The sequence below is a fragment of the Alexandromys fortis genome, unplaced genomic scaffold, assembly GCF_014885135.2.
Source record: "Alexandromys fortis isolate MF-2015 unplaced genomic scaffold, M_Fortis_MF-2015_v1.1 scaffold_9, whole genome shotgun sequence".
In the NCBI taxonomy this organism is placed as follows: domain Eukaryota; kingdom Metazoa; phylum Chordata; class Mammalia; order Rodentia; family Cricetidae; genus Alexandromys; species Alexandromys fortis.
In genome coordinates, this window is record NW_026067892.1 from 6,784,624 (window position 1) to 6,804,805 (window position 20,182).

General features: G+C 51.0%; 1 protein-coding gene across 4 annotated transcripts in view; it reads left to right on the forward strand.

Annotated features, from left to right (window-relative positions):
* The window catches only part of Pcbp3 (poly(rC) binding protein 3), a 175,872-nt gene that overhangs the window by 140,165 nt on the left and 15,525 nt on the right, over positions 1 to 20,182 (forward strand). For all 4 annotated transcript variants that reach the window (XM_050143893.1, XM_050143913.1, XM_050143905.1 and 1 more), the window contains 8 exons: positions 2,536 to 2,690; positions 3,818 to 3,841; positions 4,704 to 4,736; positions 5,279 to 5,395; positions 9,787 to 9,918; positions 10,984 to 11,112; positions 14,075 to 14,149; positions 17,296 to 17,337. In XM_050143893.1, the coding sequence (XP_049999850.1) occupies positions 2,536 to 2,690; positions 3,818 to 3,841; positions 4,704 to 4,736; positions 5,279 to 5,395; positions 9,787 to 9,918; positions 10,984 to 11,112; positions 14,075 to 14,149; positions 17,296 to 17,337 (707 nt within the window). The remainder of the gene's footprint in view (positions 1 to 2,535; positions 2,691 to 3,817; positions 3,842 to 4,703; positions 4,737 to 5,278; positions 5,396 to 9,786; positions 9,919 to 10,983; positions 11,113 to 14,074; positions 14,150 to 17,295; positions 17,338 to 20,182) is intronic.

Below are 20,182 nucleotides of genomic sequence, written 5' to 3' on the forward strand. Positions count from 1 at the left end.
TGCATCTTCTCCTTTTCTCCGGAAAGTCTACTTTTCTGGACCCACAGTTCTTATGTAGCAACCTTCCCACCTCAGCCCTGCCTGTCCATCTGCATCTCTGCTGTTCCGTCGTCTAGCCCACTGACTTTGCCGCCTACCCCCATCCCATCATTGGCTTCTTACATCCATGGTGCCCCTTCTTTATGTCTTTCATTAATTTAGTAAGAATTTTGTTTCTCTGCTGAGCCAATGGCTTGACAGGTAAGAGTGCTGTGCAAGCATTGAGGACCCAGTTTCGGTTTCAACACCAACGGAAGCTGCCTGCAAACCTGGCCCTGAGAGAAGGGGATCTCTGGGGCTTGCTGGACACCTGACCTGCTAAAGAACACAAGTTCCAGAGACCCTGCCTCAAAGGAACAATATAGAGAGCGACAGAGGAGACACCCAATGGCCTCCGTATGCACAATGCATACACACATGTACACACACCACCACCACACATGAATAGGCCTGGTTGTTCATAGGATCACTGTTATGATGGCTGACTCACAGATGTCAGCTGATGTTAATGTCTCTGTCATCTTGGGATTGGCTTTGGCTGATTGCCCTTCCTATACTTTGAAATCTCCATAGGTCTTGGCATGGCAGGTAATTTCCGTTGAAACCTGAGTACTCAGGTGTTAAAGGCTGAGGCTGTAGGCCTCGGCCTTCCTTCTCAGTTTGTTTCTCCTGACTGTGTCCTGGTGGGAAGGTGCAGATTTTCCCCTGGCGTCTGTGGTCATGTAGGCACGCAGAAGCTCCTACTCCCTTGATGATCCCCCTGGCCTTGCAGAACAGCATGGTTCCTTCCTGCTTCCCACAGCCTGCCCCTGACACCATGAGCCAGAACTTGTTGTCCCTAAGGTCTGAGTGCTTCCTGATGGAGGGCGGGAGGTGCCTGCAGCTGGGCCCTGCTTTCAGGAAAGTTTGACTGGCTCGGAGATGCCGCTTCAGGGTGTCATCACACCTACTGCCTCCTGCAGACCTCTGCCGGGCCTCAGTTTGACACTTCCATCTCCAAGCCTGGGAGACCCAAAAAACCTTCCTTGTTCTACAGGACAGGTCTTCACTCCCAGAGAATTTTTGTACACCCCCCCCACTCTGGGGTGTTTGTGTGTGTGTGTGTGTGTGTGTCTGTCTGTCTGTCTGTCTGTCTGTGTCTGTCCTCTCCTCTGATGCAGAAAGGCACTGGCCCAAGTGACTGATCACTCCTGACAGCCTGAAGCCGAAAGCACCAGGGGCAGGCACTGACCTACTTTCCCCTTCCTGAGCTGGAAACATTTATGTAACAGACAGCCACAGGGCCCTGCTGTACCCATGATGGGTAGGAGATGCCCCAGACTAGCCACAGTGTGATCCAGTTTATGGCCCTTGCAAATCAACCTTAGCTGTAACAGGGCTTTCCGTAAGAGGGCTTGGCTTGGCTTGGCTTGTCACAGGCTGTCAGCGTAGACATGTGTGTTTGGTGTTGCATCAGTCTCCTGAGCCCAGATGCTTATTTCCTTCTGAGAGCCTTTGTAAGCTCTAGCCAGGGTCCAGCATTCCTCGGGGCCCGTGGAAATGTCCTGGCCAGCAGAACTCATCTGCTGTGTGTTTTACCCAGAACAGCGAGCAGCCACATCAGCTCCCAGAGAGCCCGACCTCCTGTAGAGCTGAGGTCCTGCATTCCTGGTTTGCCTTCTCTTCGCATGCTCACCAACTCCAGAGCATCTCCTGAGAATGGATAGATTGTGTCTCTTTGCTTCTAGAACCTTATTTGAGCCGCTGCTTCCCCAGCCACTCCCCCAGCCTCCACCGTCAGTCTTAGACCTTCCTGGTGTATGCCCTAGCCTAGCTAGCACTGTTGATATTTCCCTGATGGGGGCAAACCATCCTCTTGCTTGCTGGCTGGCTCATAAGTACTGGTCTATCACTGTGGAGAACTCAGTGATGAGAGACGAGAGCTGCTCACCAGGAAGGCCTGGTCCCAGGTCGCCCACATTGGTACAAAGTCATCATGTCACTTTCCCACAAATACTCTGGTACCTGTAATCGTTGCCTGCAGATAAACTGAAGCCTTAATTTATCCCGTGAAACTGACCATTAGAGGTAGTCCACATAAAGCCTGTGAATGGCACAGACCAGCACTGTGCAGGCAGAGCATCTTAGCTTTTGTGGGAGAACAGCAGCAGTTTAGCAGCCAGAGACTGAATTCCCACTGGGGAAGGTGGCCAGTATCAGCACATAAAGGGACACAAGTACAGGAGCCTTCTAGATAGTTGTAGGCAAAGAGGAGCTCTCAAGGGGGCGGGCCAGGCTAGGTAGCCTAGCCCTGGCTTTCCCCAGAGCGCCTCAGGCTGCCTGGCATTTGAGAGGCCATGATGGAGGAAACTGAGTCTACAGGGTTACATGGTTAGGACACAACTCTGTGCGTCTCCTATAGTGGTGACAGTGGCACACCACTCTCCTGGAGGCCAGAACATGGTTCCGGGTCCAAAAAAGAGTACCCCTGGTTACAGCTGTTCCTTCTTGTTCCAGGTGATGCCATCTGGGCCCCATCCATCCTTCCTCACAGCACCCTCAGCACCTTAAGCCACCACCCTGAGCTACACTTTGGAGGAAAGATGGAATCTAAGGTCTCAGAAGGTGGCCTGAACGTAACCCTGACCATCCGTCTGCTGATGCATGGAAAGGTGACGTGGGGCAGAAACCAGGGCACCGCCCGCCAGGGATTTGCTCTGTATTCCTTGTGCTACAGTCTCAAAACTGCAACGGTGTTGCATGTGCAGTACAAATTACACCTTTCTTAGAGCTACTCAAGACTGCTTGACCTGGCACCTATACCTCAGTGCCCTAGTGCCCGCATCCTGTAGGAGGGTGCTGTCCGTCATAGCCAGTAGTCACACCTCCCCACCCCACAAGACAAAGCTGGCCCTGTGTTCTCTGCTTCTACCCTAAGAAATCTAGCTCCCAGCTTTTATGCAAGATTTCCTGCCGGGGTGCCCACTAGAGTGACAGTTCTAGGACATCCAGCTTCCCAAAAAGCATGTCCTCTTGCACTCAGACATGTCTTTTCTGTGGTGGAGAGCATCCTCCCCTCCCTTCTCATAGCACACCCCCACACGGTAGACTGGCCCCTAGTTCCTGTGACAGAAGGGCTGAGGCTGAGCACTCCCTCCTTGTTTCCTGAACCCAGGCCACACCTTCCTCTTGGATCACAGCAGCTCTGGATTGCTGAGGGCCTGCTTATAGTGGGAAGGGCAGGTCAGATTTTGAAAGAAATTACTTCCCTTGGCCGGGAAGTCAGGCTGGCCCTGCCCCAAGGGACACACCATGATAACCTTGCTGGAGCTGGCCTGTGGGCTGGAACAGGCTGGGAGCATTGGTTCCTGCAGGCATTGAAGTACAATGGCAGAGTCGTGGGGACCGGGCCAGTGGCTTCTCCAGGTGTCCTACATTGTAAAGCAAATCACAAGAGTGGAGGTGTTATTTCCCGTCCGTCTGTGGCAGGGTTTCCTTAAGTGTGGGGGTGATTTTCCTCTTGCCAGGCAGTTTGTTGATGAAGCTGAGCTCTATACCTGATCAGCACTGGTCAACTGGGTACAGAGGAGCTGGGTAGCCCAACAAAGGCAAGTCTTCTTCCCTAGAGTTTCAGCTGTCCTGTGGGGCCAGTGAGAGAGTGCCTGTCTGGTACACACAAGGCCCTGGTTCCACCCCAACTCTGTAAAGACCGTAAATCCTCCTCATTCAGATAGACTGTTTTCTGAAGCCTCCGCCCCACGGTGCTTGACATCATCTTTCTTGATTTTTTTCCCTACAGGAAGTTGGAAGCATCATTGGGAAGGTAATTATTGAGTGAACTCTGCCTTTCTCAGGGTCTCTATAAAGTGATAGACAAAGACAGCAGTAGCTGCTGCTGGTGCCTGGCCCCAGCAGGTTCACAGCCCCGGCAGGCATACTGTGCTAGAGGAAGTCAGGGTCCCAAGGAGCTCTGCCCTGGCAGCCCTGTTCATGCCCTCTCCTTGCCTAAACAACAGTATCATGACTCTTGTCCTTGGCTCTGGGCGAACCATGCAGGGAGCATTCTTCCTGTGCACTGGTAGGGTCAGTCACCACTTTGAAGCTTATTCTTATCACCTCTGTGGCTGGTACATCTGGGTTTCAGACCCAGGGAAGTGTCACCATTCTTGCACTGATCAGTGCAAAATGACCTTCGGGAGCTTAGTAACTCCTCTTTATAACTAAAGCACGAGGCGTTTCCATGGGAAAAGGACCGATGAGAAGCCTGTGTGAGAGAGCACCTGAGGACCAGGCGCATCCCTCCCAGCATGCTGTATTTTTTTTAACCCTTGCTGGGCATCTCCTGGCAATATCCACCCTGGTACAATATTTGTGGTGCTGTCATGAAAACGGGCCTGATTCTGATCAAATTCACAGCAGCCAGCTATACCTCTGGGTGGCTATGCCTCCTTTCCCATGCCTTTGTTTCTTCTTCTGAGGTACCCCAGGATTGTGTGGCCCAACGAGTAAAGAGACCAATTAACTCAAAGGGGCAGGCAAGGACCAGGAGTAGGACTAGAAGCAGAGGCAGGCAGCCCCTCACCATGCTAGCAGCTTCCAGCATCCAGGATTGGGCTAAGCTAGACCCATGTCCCCTCTGTGCACCTGGCGGTGACAGACTTCCTTCTCTGTGTCTCCATTTCCAGAAAGGAGAAACAGTGAAGAAGATGCGCGAAGAGGTGAGTGTGCTTTATTCTAGATGACGTCCTATCCCCAGGTCAGGTTGACCGGGAAGGGGTGGCTCTCATGGACCTGCCTGTGTACCAGGGATGCAAGGCAAGGAGGGGAAATCTGTCTGCCATGCTCCACGCTCAGTGTTCAACAGTTTTCCTAGCAGTCACTGGGACTCTTACTAATTAACATTCTACTCTGGTAGGGCACGGAGGCACACACGTGTAACCCCAGCACCGAGGTCTGGTAGGGCTCGGTGGCACAAACCTGTAGCCCCAGCCCCAAGGAGACAGAGACAAAAGAGCACAAGCTCAGTGCCATTATCCTCTCCCACTTCACAGGGAGTTCAAGGCCAGCTTGGTTACACGAGACTCTATTTTTAAAAACAACAAAACCTGAAAATTCCAATTTGCTGGGATTTCTGGCAAGGATTTCACTGTTTAGGATGAGGTTTCCAAGCATCTCAGCACTGGTGTCTGCTTGAAGTTGTCTGCCAGCCCAGAGAAACTTCCATTTTCTGCCAGACGCATTTCCTCCTCTCTCACCTTAGAGTGGCGCCAGGATCAACATCTCGGAGGGAAACTGCCCGGAGAGAATCGTCACCATCACAGGCCCAACGGATGCCATCTTCAAGGCCTTCGCTATGATAGCGTACAAGTTTGAGGAGGTAAGGCCCAGCCTTTGCCTGCGTGGGCTCGGTTCCAGCCGGCTCTGCCCATCCATCTGTTTGCCTGACTTGGCCCAGGAACTGGCTTGTTTTGTGACAAGACTACCTTAGCATTCTCTTCGCCTTCAGTCCCCTGGGTGTTCACCCCTGTTTCTGTCCATCTAGAGGGTCAGCACCCTTTTCTGTTCCTAAATTTGGCCACTTCTACCACGTGCAGTGGAGAAGCCTGCCTCCTTTGTGTTTCCCAGGCACCATGCAGCGCCTCAGCACACAGGCCTCCCACCAGGCACATAACTGTCTTAGGCTGTACTCGAACCTTCAGAGTCCTGCTGCTGTGTCTGCCACATGGCCCCAGACAAAGCCCTAGCTGGCACAACTCCGGGCTCAGCTACACACCCTGCAGCAGCCTCCTCCCTGGGGAGTTTATAGAGCTGGGTCTTAAAAGGGAGTAGAAGTGGATTTTCAGGTCGGGAGATGTACACACACACACAGGTATATGTGATGCTTCTGTGTGCTCTACTGAGCTTCTCTTCATGTTTCAGTGTTTCCATTTAATATATGGTGATCACTGGCATCTTATTTTCTGTCATAAATAAGAGGCTGTGGTCAGATTTTTTTGGGTATAAGCAACCTCTCTAAATGGTAACAGTGGACTGTATTTTCAGAGCTTGCTGTAAAGATATCAATCTCCATCACATGTCACTGGGGGAGGGGAGCACTGTGTACTGGACACAGGGAAGATTTTAGGTACGCCCTAAGAATGGGTGTGGGTAGGAGAACTGGAGAGGACTAACTCCCCGGCAGCCAGGCTTCCTGCAAGAGTCGTGAGAGCAAGAGGACTTGCTTTCTTTGGTGGTCCCTGGCTTAGAATTGGGAGCAAGCATTAAGGAAATGGTGGGTACCCAAGCTTTAATCATCCTGGGTTGAAGCCAGAGAAGCTGCTTTAGCGGTATGGGCCGTTCTCATGGCACCCGTGGCCTGGCCATCACCAGTTTGCATGCTGAATTTCACATGTGCCCTTGCAAGAGGCTAGCCAAGGAAAAAAAGACTTAAGAGCATCAAAGAGTATTGTGTCTGTGTGTGGCGTTGGGCAGGGAACAGGGTATCTGTGTCAGGTTCATATGTCACTGGATCTGACGTTAACTGAGTTGCTGAGTTGTACAAATGGTGTCAGTGAGACTGGGTTCACGTGGAGCCCATGGGATCAAGCCGCTGCTTTTTCTAGCCCAGAGCTAAAGCTGAAGGCCAGCATTTGTCCAGTTGTCACGCTGTGCCCATTGCCACTACCACCACGCTCTTCTGTCTCTGCTGATTTTTAATTTGTATTAGTAGCTTAGCGTGCACCACTAAAGGTAGCAAGGATGACTACCTGTGACATGTCTTTACTGGACCTGCTGATCCAACACCAGGGCTGAGTCCCTGCGTAAGCCTGAGCTACCTGCTTAAGAACCTGAAAAAGGAGTGTTTGGACCAATCATAATCACTCATTTGGCTAATCACAGCAGTTTGTTTGGACCAATCACTGTCTCTACGGTTTGTATTTGGGACTAGCCACAGCCTTGACTAGTGATATAGAATATTGCCTCCGCAGGGAGAGCGCAGCCCCTCTGGCCATGTTACAAGTAGCTTCTCAGGGCTTGCGATAGCCAAAGGTCTGCCACAGCTATTCAAACAACCCTGGGTAGGGCTGCCCCTTCAGGAGCCAGGGCAGCTGGCCCTGGCATCAGTTGTCTGAAGGTGTCCATGCGTGTGCAGATGGCTGCTGCAGACACAAAGCTGATAGTCCTTTTTGCTCAAGGCAGCTCAGATAACAAGAGAAAGTTCAGTGGCTTCTAATTATGGAACCAAAATTTCAATGCCTAATGCTTACAGTAAACTTGTGGGCCTTCTCATTGATTCTGGCAGTAATTTACAAAACAGTTTAGAGAGTGCTTTAAACCTGTCCTGTATCCAGGGATGTGGACTCACCTTCTCTTTGTCACTTGGACACAGCTTCACGGCTTCTAAGTACCCTCTACTTAGCAATCCTGGATAAGCAAGGATTATCTGAGCCTCTCCAAGATTCTGCCCTGGGAAGTGTTTGGTACAGTTGATACACTTCTGAGCCCGTGATGACAGTGGCCTTGCTAATTGTTATATTTCTCCAGGCATCTTTGCTGTTGCCCTGATTCAAAGAACTTGGCTTCCATTTAGTGGCAGTTAACTCTCCCTAGCCACCGTGTCACCCTTTGCTGTGCCTTTGAAACACCCTCCTTCTCTGGGAAGATGGCAAGCTCTAGCAAATGAGTTAGATAAGGAGGTTGGGATGCTATCTCAGGAGAAGACAGTCCGCCATTCATAGTTCCTAGTGTACTGTGGTTGTCTGTTTAGCCCTCTGCTCTGAGGTCTTCTGGAGCGACTTTTCTACTATATGGAATACTGGATTGTGGTCTGAGCTGAGATACGTGAAGAAGGCTTAAGCATTAAGCTCCCTGGAGTTTCATTGCTGCATTTTGTTTGATCTGTCTCCTTCAGTGAGGCTCCAGAGACGCTTTTCTTGGGGAGACAGCACCTCCTGGTGGGAGGTCATAAAGAAGTACCTGGGAAGCAGCCTAAGCTGGTGATGTTAGACAGGGCAGTCTGAGGCCTCTCATAGTATATTGTCCCCTTTACCTGTAGCAGGGCAGATGTGGTATCAGCACAGAATCCCTAAACTCAGACTGACCAATCACAGGAAGAAAGTATCTGTAAGTAGTGGGCAGTGTGGCCATAGAATTGGTTTATCTTGGGCCTAAGGGACTTTCATGTCAGGAATCAAGCTGAGACCCTCGCCCATTCTAAGTACATGCTATCATTGAACTACACCTCCAGCCCTGAAAGTGTTAGGAATTTTAATTGCCAGTGATCCTTCTAGCTTCCCAGAGCATGGTGGTAAGGAGGCAGTGTTAGTAATAGGGACCCATCTCCAGAGTTCTTAAGTGCTGGCTCCTGCAAAGCGTGTGCCCTGACATTTGGTGTAAAAGTTGCTATGCTCCCGAACTAAATAAAACCAAGCCATTTTTAGCAACTTTAATGGCTATAGCTTTCTGCAAGGAAATGCTTTGTTACCTCCTGAAACACACATATAGTAGCTAAAACACCCTCAACCCAGGAGACAGGAAACATATATAAAACCCTGAGAGGTTTAGAAGGCTTGAGCAAGCCTCACCTTCTCATTCCGTACATCCTTGTTTTGCTAAACAGGTGACACGGGGCCTGAAAATTCCCTCATTTGTGTCTTGCATCTCTCGCTAGTGTTTTCAAATCCTAGCCAGTCTTTTTCAGTCGAGGACAACACAGCACATAGCAGTCGCACCAATGCTACCATAGGGAAGAAAGGTCATGCCCCAAGTTCACCATAGAATAGCAAGCAAAAGCAGTCCCCAGGCTGGAGACAAACAGAAGAACTCAGTACCAAGAGGGTGGTTCTAGATGCAGAGCTGAACCGCAGGCACAGGGGCCCCTAGGTACTCTGTCTGGATAGAGGCTGAGTCCAGGCCAAGAGGAAATGGAGAGATAGGAACAAGCTGCCCAAACGAAGCTGAAGTGGTATGTGCAGAGCTGGATGGAGCAGGGGGTTAGCCACTGTCTCCCGTGCAACAGATAAAGCATCTGGGTAGGAACAGCAGCTCACTAGAAGCAAGGCTCCCTGGTGATCACCCAGGAAAAGGGAGGATTTGTTTTTGTTTTCTGGGTAGTTGAGAATTAGAAGTGGAGAAAGACATGAGGTCAAATTCTGGCCATTTAGCCCCACGCTCCAGAGGTTTGGGTGTGGCTCTCCAGGGTGGCCGTGTATGTTGGTCTCAGCTACTTTCCCCCAATTCAGGCTGCATCCTCTGTTATCAAGTTTCCACATGTAGAGGCTTCTCTGGGTTTTCATGGAAACAGGCCTTGTACTCACCAATTCCATCTGACCAGCTAGTAACGCCCTTTGGGAGTGCCCTCCCACCCACCTGCTCTCCACTGGCCCCAGACAAGTCTGCCTTACATATCTGCCTGCCATCCTCATACCCAGTAGACATCATGCTAAGGTCAGACCTGATCATTTATCTTCTTAACCTATGACCTGTCCTGAGTCCCCTGTGACTCCTGACCACCCAGCCTTGTGAATCAATGTGTGTTGATGGCTCATGTGGCCATCTGGCGTATATCTCCTGTTCCTTTTAAGCCTGGCCTGGCTTTGAAGGTTCCATGGTTGCCAGGTTCTCTTACCGAGTCCCTTTGCTATGTGGGAGAGGGCTCCTTGAGTTCGTCCCAGTGTCCAGGAAAACAGGTAGGGGCAGAGATGCTGCTTACACGTGCTCACAGTGTTCCCAAGCCACACTGCTGTGCTCACTAATATGAATCCAACATGCCTGTTTTCTCCTCCCTAGGACATCATTAATTCCATGAGCAACAGCCCTGCCACCAGCAAGCCCCCAGTGACATTGCGACTAGTGGTCCCTGCCAGCCAGTGTGGGTCCCTGATCGGGAAAGGCGGCTCTAAGATCAAGGAAATCCGGGAGGTATTGCCCACCCTTATTGCATGTCTCCCAAACAATCTGTAAGTGTATGTACCGATACTGCACAGCCTGATGGCTCAAAATGGGTTTGCAAACATAACACCAGTGAAAAACGGGATGTGGGGAACCTTGCCGCATTCACACGTGCACACAGTGACGTGTGCCAGGAGTAGCCCTGCTTTGCCAAGGACAAGAACAAGGATGAGGGTGGAGGTCCCTGGACAGATAGGTTTTAGCATTCAAGTTCTGTGGCTCTGGACACACTCTGCTAAGAGATGCCCTTTTGTCCATCAGTCAGGTCCTACGTCCTGGGATGACACCAATGGAGCCTGAGCCTGATGTGGGTTTGACATTGAAAACATGTTACTTCAAGGGAGGCCAGGTCCTCATCCTCCTTCTGCCCCCACCCCCCCGTCCCCCGTTTTTGTTTTGTTAAGACAGGGTTTCTCCTTAACAGCTCTGACTCTCCTAGAACTCTATCTGTAGACCAGGCTGTCCTCAGACTCAGAGATCCACCTATCTCTGCCTCCTGCGTGCTGACATTAAAGGCGTGCACCACCATGCCTGGCCCAAGCCCTTCTCTTAAGCAGGAGGGCAGCCACCCCTTGTTGATTTCCTTCCTGTCCTCTTCTGTGACTTAGAAGATGCCAGGTTCACTATGTGTGTGGCTTCCTAACATTGTCACTGAGGTCTGTGAATCCGAGTAGTCACTTGAGGTACGTGGCAGGCACACATCAAGAGCAGGCAGGACTCTGGCTTCCTGGCCTCCGTGTGACCTGCTTCCAGGGAGGAAGAGTTCCTGGTGTTGGAAAGAGCACTCCTATCTGTTTCCCTGTAGATTCCTCTACAGACCCATAGCCTCCTGTCCGGCACACTGGCTGAGACGGTGGCACTTTCCAGGAAGTCATAGCTCCCTCAGAGGTGTGCAGAGTCAGGGTTGGGAGGCAAGATGACCAGCTAAGGCCCTGTTCCTAATGAAGGATTTTCACGGTGAAGCCCACCCTGGATGCATCCCCAAGAGTTGGAGGTGTGTGGTGCTGTTCTCCTTCCAATGCCCCTTCTCTGCAGTCCACAGGTGCTCAGGTCCAGGTGGCAGGTGACATGCTGCCCAACTCCACAGAGCGGGCAGTGACTATCTCAGGGACCCCGGAAGCCATCATCCAGTGTGTGAAGCAGATCTGTGTGGTCATGCTGGAGGTACAGTACGAACATCATGGGCCAGCACACGCCCCCTGCCCGCCTTGCTCCAGGCCGAGCTCACTCTCCGTTACTCTCTAGCGTTGTCACTAAGCCTCCTGTGCCTCAGTTGACCCGAGTGTTCATGTGGTCACTTGGGGTGTGGGAAGATCAGACATCAAGAACGGGCAGATCCCAGGCGTGGGCTGCAGGGGCACTCTGGAAAGTGTCACCTGTTGGTAGCCTGTGGCCAGTGCCTGGATGTGCGTGGGAGGGCATGGGTGGGGGAGGGGGGACAGATCATGGGGTTTCAGCTTTTGAAGTAGTAACCACTCTCACCAGACAGAGGCAGGGGTGGTGGTGTGTAAGAGGAAGTCTCCTGCCTGTCAGACCTGCCGGTCGGCAGATGTCAAGAGAAGTGCTAGCCCATACTCAAGGTAGGACCTGGACAGACCCAGGAAGATGCAGTGTGCAAAGAAAGCTGTGGGTACAGACAGAAGACAGAAGAACCACCCGACAGCAGCACCGGACAGCAGCACCGGACAGCAGCAGCCTCCTTAAGTTCCCGTGAAGGGTGGAACAGAAGTCACAGTAGCCCCTGCACCGTGGTCTTCCCTCAGACTTCCTCTGTGACTCTTCCCCAAGCAGGACCTTTAGCTGTTTGAAGCACTGCTGATCTCTGCCCTCTCATAGCCCAAGCTGACGTCACTACCACGTCTCCACAGAACTAACTCCACCAACCGGCTGCCTTGCCATCTGCTCTGTGTAATTGCCATCATGGGCAAACCTCACATTTAACTATTTGTGAAAATGTTTGCATAGTTCTATTTCCCTAAGCAGTAGTTGTGAAGTTAAAGATAGCTTTTAAAATGTTATTCTCATGCACTTTCCCCCGACATTGGTCAGGGTGATAGTGTGGTCTGTTCACAGGAGCCCAGAGGCTGAGGGTCATGGCTAAGGACTTACAGCTCTTTGTACTGTCATCTGCCCCAAGCAGTGAGAAGCACATGCTGAGCGCAGTGGCAACCTTGGAGTGGCAGTGAGTGATGGTAGCAGTTCTGCTAGACATCGGGGGCCAGTTGCCCACCGCTCAGGACAGTGGACGTGGGGGGCCAGCTGCCCACTGCTTAGGACAGTAAACATCGGGGGCCAGCTGCCCACTGCTTAGAACAGTGGGGGCCAGCTGCCCACCGCTCAGGGCAGTGGACATGGGGGGACAGATGCCCACCGCTCAGGACAGTGGACATCGGGGGCCAGCTGCCCACTGCTCAGGACAGAATATGTGTCCTTGCCAGAAGTTCCTAACAGACTTCCAAGCTAAAGGGAGTGGGACCAGTGCCTGGACTGTGTCAGAACTCACATCTCGAGATGGTGTCAGAGAAACATGGCCATGCACATTGTGCATCTCGTTGCCGGAGACTGACCTAACAGGGACATCCCACTCTCATTTGCGTGATGCAGTTTATAGAAGCTGAAAGGAGTGGCCCCCGCACCAGGAAGAAAGACATCACAGTAAAAACAGCCTCATTTCTACCTAGAGAACAGCTACGAAAAGGCATGGATGAATCCAAGACCCAAATTGTCAAAGACCTTTCAAACTTGCTTAAGGGGTGTGCCCTTTCTACCCCCCCAGTCAAGGAAAGCAGTGCCTCAGCATATGCACTTGGGTGAAAGCTGCAAAGAGAGCAACTTTTGCTTTTATGGACCTCCTGCCTCACAAATCTGGTGCCTCCTGCACCTGTGAGAACAGCCTGCATGCCTTGCCTCCCTGGGGATGTTGATGGTCTGAGCCCAGAAGGTCACTTTTCTGTGGATGGGTAAAAATGAATCTGGGCCTTCTGAATGGGCACGGGGAGCTCCTGTTTTGGGAGAGTAGCAGCCTGGAGCACAGGTGATTGGCTCTAGGATCTGGAATACTTGGCAGACACGATGTAGCAGCTACAGTCTGTGCTGGACACTGGGGAGCTCCTGGCATAATCTTGTACCACAGACCTGGGCACTGTCCAGGAAGCATCAGCAAGCCAGGTTTGCACAGAGGCGATTAGAGACATTTTTTAGGACCCCAGCAATGGGAAATATGGGCATTCCCAAGGGACAGCTCAGACTATGTCCTTTATATTACTGTCAGCTCCAGGGTAAGGAATGTTCCAAGGTCACAGCCTCAGCGGCTCTGGTAGACTGTGACCATTATCCTTTCAGGGATAGTTACTTGTTGCTGTAACAAAACATCTGCTAAAAGCAATAGCCACATTGCCAAGAGGAGACACCTATATTCTGGACACACGGGTAGTCAAGGAAAATTCCACAGACTTTGACATTGTGGAATCTCGTTCACTGGTGAAACAAAATGAATGATTCTAAGCCACTCTATGAGCGCTGCTGTAGGATAAGCAGAGAACTTGGGTTGCTCAGCATCAGATCCCATGGCAGTTGTGCTCAAAGTTGGTTTTCTCCAGGGACTCAAGAGTATTTTCTGTCAAAGGATGCAAGCTGCTCCTCTGTGAAGTCACTGCCTTATGCCTTCTACCTTTGGGAACCCCATGGGACCATACCAGGAAAAGGGTGGCAACAGGGGGCCTGGCATGCATAGCCTATGGGGGTCAGCTGCTAGCAGTCCCTTTTCAGCGGGCAGGTGACCCACTTGCCCTGGCATGCCTGTGGAACCTTTCCCCCTCCTGGTTAGCCATGGGTCTATTGAAGATAGGTAGCAAACAGTGCAGGCCTGGGAAAAGGAATGCCCATCCCAAGGAAGAAAACAATGAAGATAAAGAATCCGGCCAGCCTCAGTGTGCTGGAGGCAGGGTCATCTCCTTTTGATGTCCCTGGCTGTCCCCTCCCCTCACTGTTCTGGCCTGCGGAGCCTTTGCTGGCCATATCTGAAGGGCTGGGGGTTCCACAGAGGGGTGGGCATGGGGGAAGGCAGCCCAAGGCCAACAGCCAAGCTGTTCTAACCGCTCTCTCCCTCTCCTGTCCCTTTTCCTAGTCCCCACCGAAAGGTGCCACCATTCCCTACCGCCCAAAGCCCGCCTCCACCCCTGTCATTTTTGCAGGTGGTCAGGTAAGAGCCGACCCGCTCGCGGCCTCCACTGCCAACCTCAGCCTTTTACTGCAGCACCCGCCGCTGCCCGTTAGTGCACTCAGGTTTTCTCGCCTTCTCACGTGCACGTCTCCCGCCCTGCGATGGACACAGAGCTCTCTGGATCACCCCAGGCAGTGGGTGGGGCCTGGGGGGCACACCTGCAGCTCACAGCTACGTTTCCCAGCGAGATCCCTGACTGAGACAGGAGAGACCTGCAGACTGATGCACATTTAGGTGCTGCCTAACAATCCTTTCAAAACTCCTCTGTGGATGTTGCTGGACGGCTTCAGTAGTTAGTGTGCAGAAACATTGTGGGTGACCATGGCTTGTGTTTGAGTCCCCCAGAGCTGTGGGAACCCTGGTTCCATTTTCCTGAAGCACATCCAAGACCTTACCATATACGCAGGGAATAGCAGGAACATCCCTGTGAGGAGATGAATTACCTCAGGCTAGCCCATCTTTCACTGTGACTGGGATCCATCCCTACTCCCCCTTGTGTGCCTGAGTAGACATCCTCACAGGCAGAGAGCTCACATTTACAAACCTGTCCTTGAGGATTTAGTGGCCAGTGTCTGCTTCCTAGAGAAGGGGGCTGGAAGATTAGATGGGACAACTTCTGTCTGTGAGTAGTGCTGGCCAGGAAGGGAGAGAGACTGGAGAAGACCCCATTCTGACTTCCTTACGTGCTCACCAAAGCTCAGATGCCCACCTTTGCCATGAGACCTGTCCACACAGATGACTTAAACACGGACAGCCAGGGGTCCACCCAGAAGAGCTCTGTGTCCTGTTGGCCGCGATGTGTGTCTTTGTTCAAGGGAGACTCCCCATAGGTGACCCAGCTGGCAGAATAGACACAGGGTTTTACTTTAGTATTCAAAAGGAAAAAGACAGAGAACTTTTTTCTTATCTTTCTTCACATTATAAGGGAGTTTTCCTATACCTTTCTGGGAAACAAGCATGTGTAGCATGTGTGGGTCAGACCTGTTGCCCCCATCTCCCTCCCTGCTCCCCTATGTTATACATGGATGTATGTGCGCATGTGCACTCAAGCATGCACACATACACGCAGAGTCTCCTGACTCAGGTCTGCCCCATTGTTGGCATAGAGTCCTGTGCTCTTAACAGATCCAGGATGTGACACACCCCACTTACAGCAGGTCTTGCCAGCCTCATGCCCGAGGCTCAGGGCAGTACTTTGGACCATGCTGGCACCAGCGATATGGTCACACAGTCCATTGCCAAGCCCATCAAAGATCTGCCTCCATTGTTCTCTCCAGATTCAAAGCTAGCTGACAGTGACCAGTGTGAACTAGCTCTCTGTCAGGAGGAAATATGGGATTTTATTCAGAAAGCCCTTATGCAATGAAAACTATATGGTGTGGAGTCACAGCCTCAGTTCCAAGGGCAGAACACTCCAGGAGGAATCATGGCCAGGATCTCCTATGACAGTCAATAGTACCCCTATTCCAGTCACAGCACTGAAGGTCACTGTGCTCTTATGTTTATCCCCTGACAGTGTTAGCCTTTCAAAGCCCATCAACATTCCCTTGGAACTGTCTGGTCTGGCCTTGATTGCCCTGGATATACACAGGACAGACTCTCCTGAGCCATCCTGCGAGGAGGCAGTCTAGTAGGAAAGCCAGAATACAAGCTCAGGAGTAAAGATGGAAATTAGGTCTGGGCCGGTCCCCTCCAGGACCCCACCCCGAGGAGGCTGCCTATGTGTCTGACACTTTAGGAGAGACAAAGGAGAGGCCTGGAATCCCTACCAGCCGACTCTGCAGCCACTGTTACATACTGGCCAAGCTAACAACCCCGGGCAGAACACACTGAGACATGTGACAACCATGTAAGGGCCCAGAATCAACAGTTACCTCGGCTGAGCTCCTGGGTTCGGCTCAGACATACAGGACTCCGAGAGCAGCGGGCCAGGCCAGAATGATGGCATGTCCCTTCCTCAGTGATGCTCCCTTGGGTAACAACTGGGAGATCATTCCTGGTGGCAGTTTTCCAAGAGCCAAGACTATGTCCCAGCCCCATTCCTCACAGAGCAGATACCTATCTCTTTCTCCGTGAAAGTGCCATATCTTAAAGGTTATTTTTTTCCTCTGCCGGCACAGCCAGGCCATCCAGCACAGACTTTTTTACCGGAACTGTGTCTATTTCAAAGCTGCCCTATGGCCGGGTCCCTGTTAGGTAGTCACATGGCTTTGAGCTCCTGAGTTTGGTTGTGACAAGAATTAGCACATTTATAAAAAATGTGGGAGGGTCTGGGTCCATAGAAGTGACACATGGTCCTCTGAGGTAACCCTCTCAGATGCCCTGAGACCTCAAGGGTGGTCACAGGTCAGACCAGCCAGGCGATGGAAGCCATGTCCTTATGTCTGTGCCTCCACCAGGATGGTACATCACTGCCCGAAGCCAGACAGTTGTCTGTCGTCTTGCCCTCCCTTGACTGTGTTGTCTGTCTGTTGTCTGAGTTCCCAAAGGGCATCATAGCTGAAGGGGATGTTGAGGGCTCTGCTATCCCTGGGGCTTCAGGGTGAGGCTGGGTGGCTGCTGTGCTTGGCACAGTCACAGCGAGGAAGCTAAATGAGCCTTGGGGAGACCACACTGACCTTCAGAGAGGGTGCTCCCTATTTGAAGAGACTCTACGTAAAATGCGGTAATAAAAACAAATTAGGTCAGTGCTGTGACTGACTCAGACCTATTCATCAGTCCAGCTGTGGCAAAACTTGCTCTAGTTACTTTTAAAACTTTTGTTTTCATTTAAATATCTTGAGGCCGAAATCTTTCCCCAAAGTATTTGCTCTGATGACCAATAATCAGCGGCCCTCTTACTGGAGGTTAAATGGCTCATCTGTAGTCTACAAGGTTGGAGGGTATCAGGCTTAGAAGCAGGAGCTGGCCTCAGCTCAGGGAGGGGGTAGTGACATTCACCAGGTGTAATTGAGACTCTCTGCCCCCATCTTAAGCAAACAAGGACGGGTGGAGATGCACACTGATGGAAAACACTGGTTCTAGAAGGTTCTTGTCATACGAGGGTGGGTCGCCAGTGACTGTCTAGCTGAGGTCCCACCACATCCCAAGCTGACTGTCTCTCTCTTTCTCATTCTCCTCTCCAGGCCTACACAATCCAGGGACAGTACGCCATCCCCCACCCAGATGTGAGTTTTCACTCTGCCTCTCTAGCCTTTTCTTCATTATTGTGTACCTTCCTGCATGTTGCTGTCGATTGCTACTAATATTAATATTACACAATAATATTAATCAGTTTTCTCCCTGTCTCTGATGTCTGTTGTATCCATATGACCTCAGATAACTTTTTAACCTCTTAGCACTAATTCTTGCTTGTGTTGAGGACTTGGCCTGACATCAAATTGCTGCAGTCCAGGGCTTCCCTCCCACACACAGGCCTAGCCTTTGGTGGTCCTACCCACTCCCATAATATGGGTATTACATGCTGGCCTGGCAGAGTGTAGCTTACCACCTGTGGCCAGGGTGGGCAAGGCACTTCCTGTGCACTTAAGTCAGGTGACATTATCAGAACTATTCCATGACAGTGTCCTAAGAAGGCTATTAAATGTACCTGGGCAAGAAAAACTTGCTCTTCAGAGAGCCCAAATTGAAGCACGGATTTTACCTGTGTACAAGGCCTGCTGAGAGAAAGGGGGGGGGGTGCTTTTGCTTCTTCTATAGTTGGTAAGATCCCGAACGTGGAAGTGGACTCCTGGGCTTGAACCTACACCTCTCTAGCTGGACCTACCGCCTGTTCTTTGGCCTAGGTCTGTTTGAGTATCTCCTGATGACGTGACAGTGTGAGTGTATGGTCTGTATTTGGAGGATTAAAAGCCTCCCAAGGGCGCCTGTGGGGGACACAGAGAGAGTCTTAGTTTGCCTCTTGACTCACCTCCAGGGGAGAGCTGAGTAGAAAAGGGGGCACAGGGGCCACCTGGAGTAGTGATGGTTACACCGAGCCGGCAGGGGCCAGGAGAGAAGGTCATTGTTTAGGGGCCTTAGAGATGCTAGTGGGTAGGGCTGTTCTAGGAGATGCTAGTGGGTAGGGCTGTTCTAGGAGATGCTAGTGGGTAGGGCTGTTCTAGGAGATGCTAGTGGGTAGGGCTGTTCTAGGAGATGCAGGAGGGGAGAAAGGTGCCCAGCCTCATAGTATTGGGAACTGAACCTAGGACCTCAAACATGCTAGTCAAGTACTCTACCACATAACTGTATTTCCAGCCTGGGCCACCTCTTCTTAACGCGGTTTGAACATGTGTTGGGTTTAGGAGCTCCCCCAGGACACTCCCATGTGTGCACTGCTCAGTGCCCTGAGACACTCTAGCACTGGCCAGGGCACTAATCTTGCTGCCATGCTTATGCAGACCTTGGCTTTTGAGTGGGACTGGAAATAGATGTGTATCAGGGAAAGATTTGTAGGCAGGGCCCAGGGGTCTTAAGAATTAACTGCCACTAAATAAGCATCTGAAATATGGATTCACTGTTGCTGCATGGAGATTCCTATAGTGAAAAATACATGCTGCCTTTTTTTTAACCTTTAATAAAACAACACACAAACAATTGAGAAACACGGATTAAAAATCGCTGCCCGGGCATAGCCATACCCACAAGGCCATGTTCGATGGTTCCTGGTTACAGACTGGCTGGCGCTGCTATGTCTGAATTCATAGTACCTCACTCTGATCATCGTGGCAGACACATGTGCCTTTGGCTACTTAGATGCCGAGACTGTGGGCCTCCAGGCACCCACGAGCACGTTCACCCTGAGCAGAATATACCACTAGGGCTCTGCTCGTCCTGTCCTCAGCTGCCGATGCCAAGTGGAAGTAGAACCTATGAACTCATTACAGAAAAGGGTGACCACTGTGAATGGGTGATAGAACTGAGTGAAGGGACCAGGAAGTCACTTCCGGGATGGCCTTGTCTTGTGGTGCTGGGGCAGACCTGGAAGCCAGGCTGTTGGGGTTCAGTGAAGCTGTAGACTTAGGGAATTATTCTACCCCTGCTGGGAGGCTATTGGAGAGATTCAGGCTTATCGGTATTTACCCCAGCAAAGCCAGATGTTTAAGGATGACCTGAAGGTGTCTGTAGGTTTTCCGTAGCTGAGAAAACTGAAGCCCTCGGTGTCCCTTGGGCAGGGTAGACCCTGGAGTTGGTGGAGTTCAGATCCAGCCGTAATTTACAGACCAGTGAGGCATGTGTGCAAGAGACAGGTCGTGGTTGGTTTTTCTGGTTGATTTCTGTGTCAGTACCGTGTTGTACCCTTTCTCATAGAGTTCTCAGGATCTCTTAATGGGTAGTTTATAGATTAGTGCAGCTTAATTTAAACTAATATACAAGTATTGCTATTGCCGCCTATGCACTGTGACGTTTTAATACTTGATGCTGTGCTGTGGATGCCTGTATTCTTCTGAAGTTCAGATATTCAGACCTAATCACAAAGGTGCCAGTATTAGGAGGCAAGGTCTCTGTGGACTAAGTGGGTCTTTGGGGTTCAGCCTCATGAGTCAAAAGCATCTGAGGAGCTGACTGCCCCTTCATCTCTTCCACCATGTAAGGACATAGCATCTGGGGTGCTGTTCTGGAAAGTGAGCAGGTCACTTACCACACACAACTTTCTGGCACCTTGATCTTAGACATTTAGCTTCTGTGTTTGGGAGCAGCAAATTTATGTTGTTGACAAATTGCCCATTCTAAGGTATCCCTTAGAATAGCAAGAATGATCTAGAATCTTGGCTGTTCATCACAAAATGGCTTTTCCTATGAACATTAGCCTATTTTCTTTGGCAAGGTTATATGATTTGTAAGCAAAAAGTCCATCTTCTAAGGGTACCTTTATCACATACAAAGTTGAAGACTTCGCATGAGCCACATGAAAGGAAAAGAAAATGGACGTTCTGCGACATGGCTAATGAAGGTCAGGATGATTTTTATCTGGGCCAAGTACTTGGGGAGATTTTTAAAGCTTAAGTTTCTTCGGATGCAAAAATGGCTGTA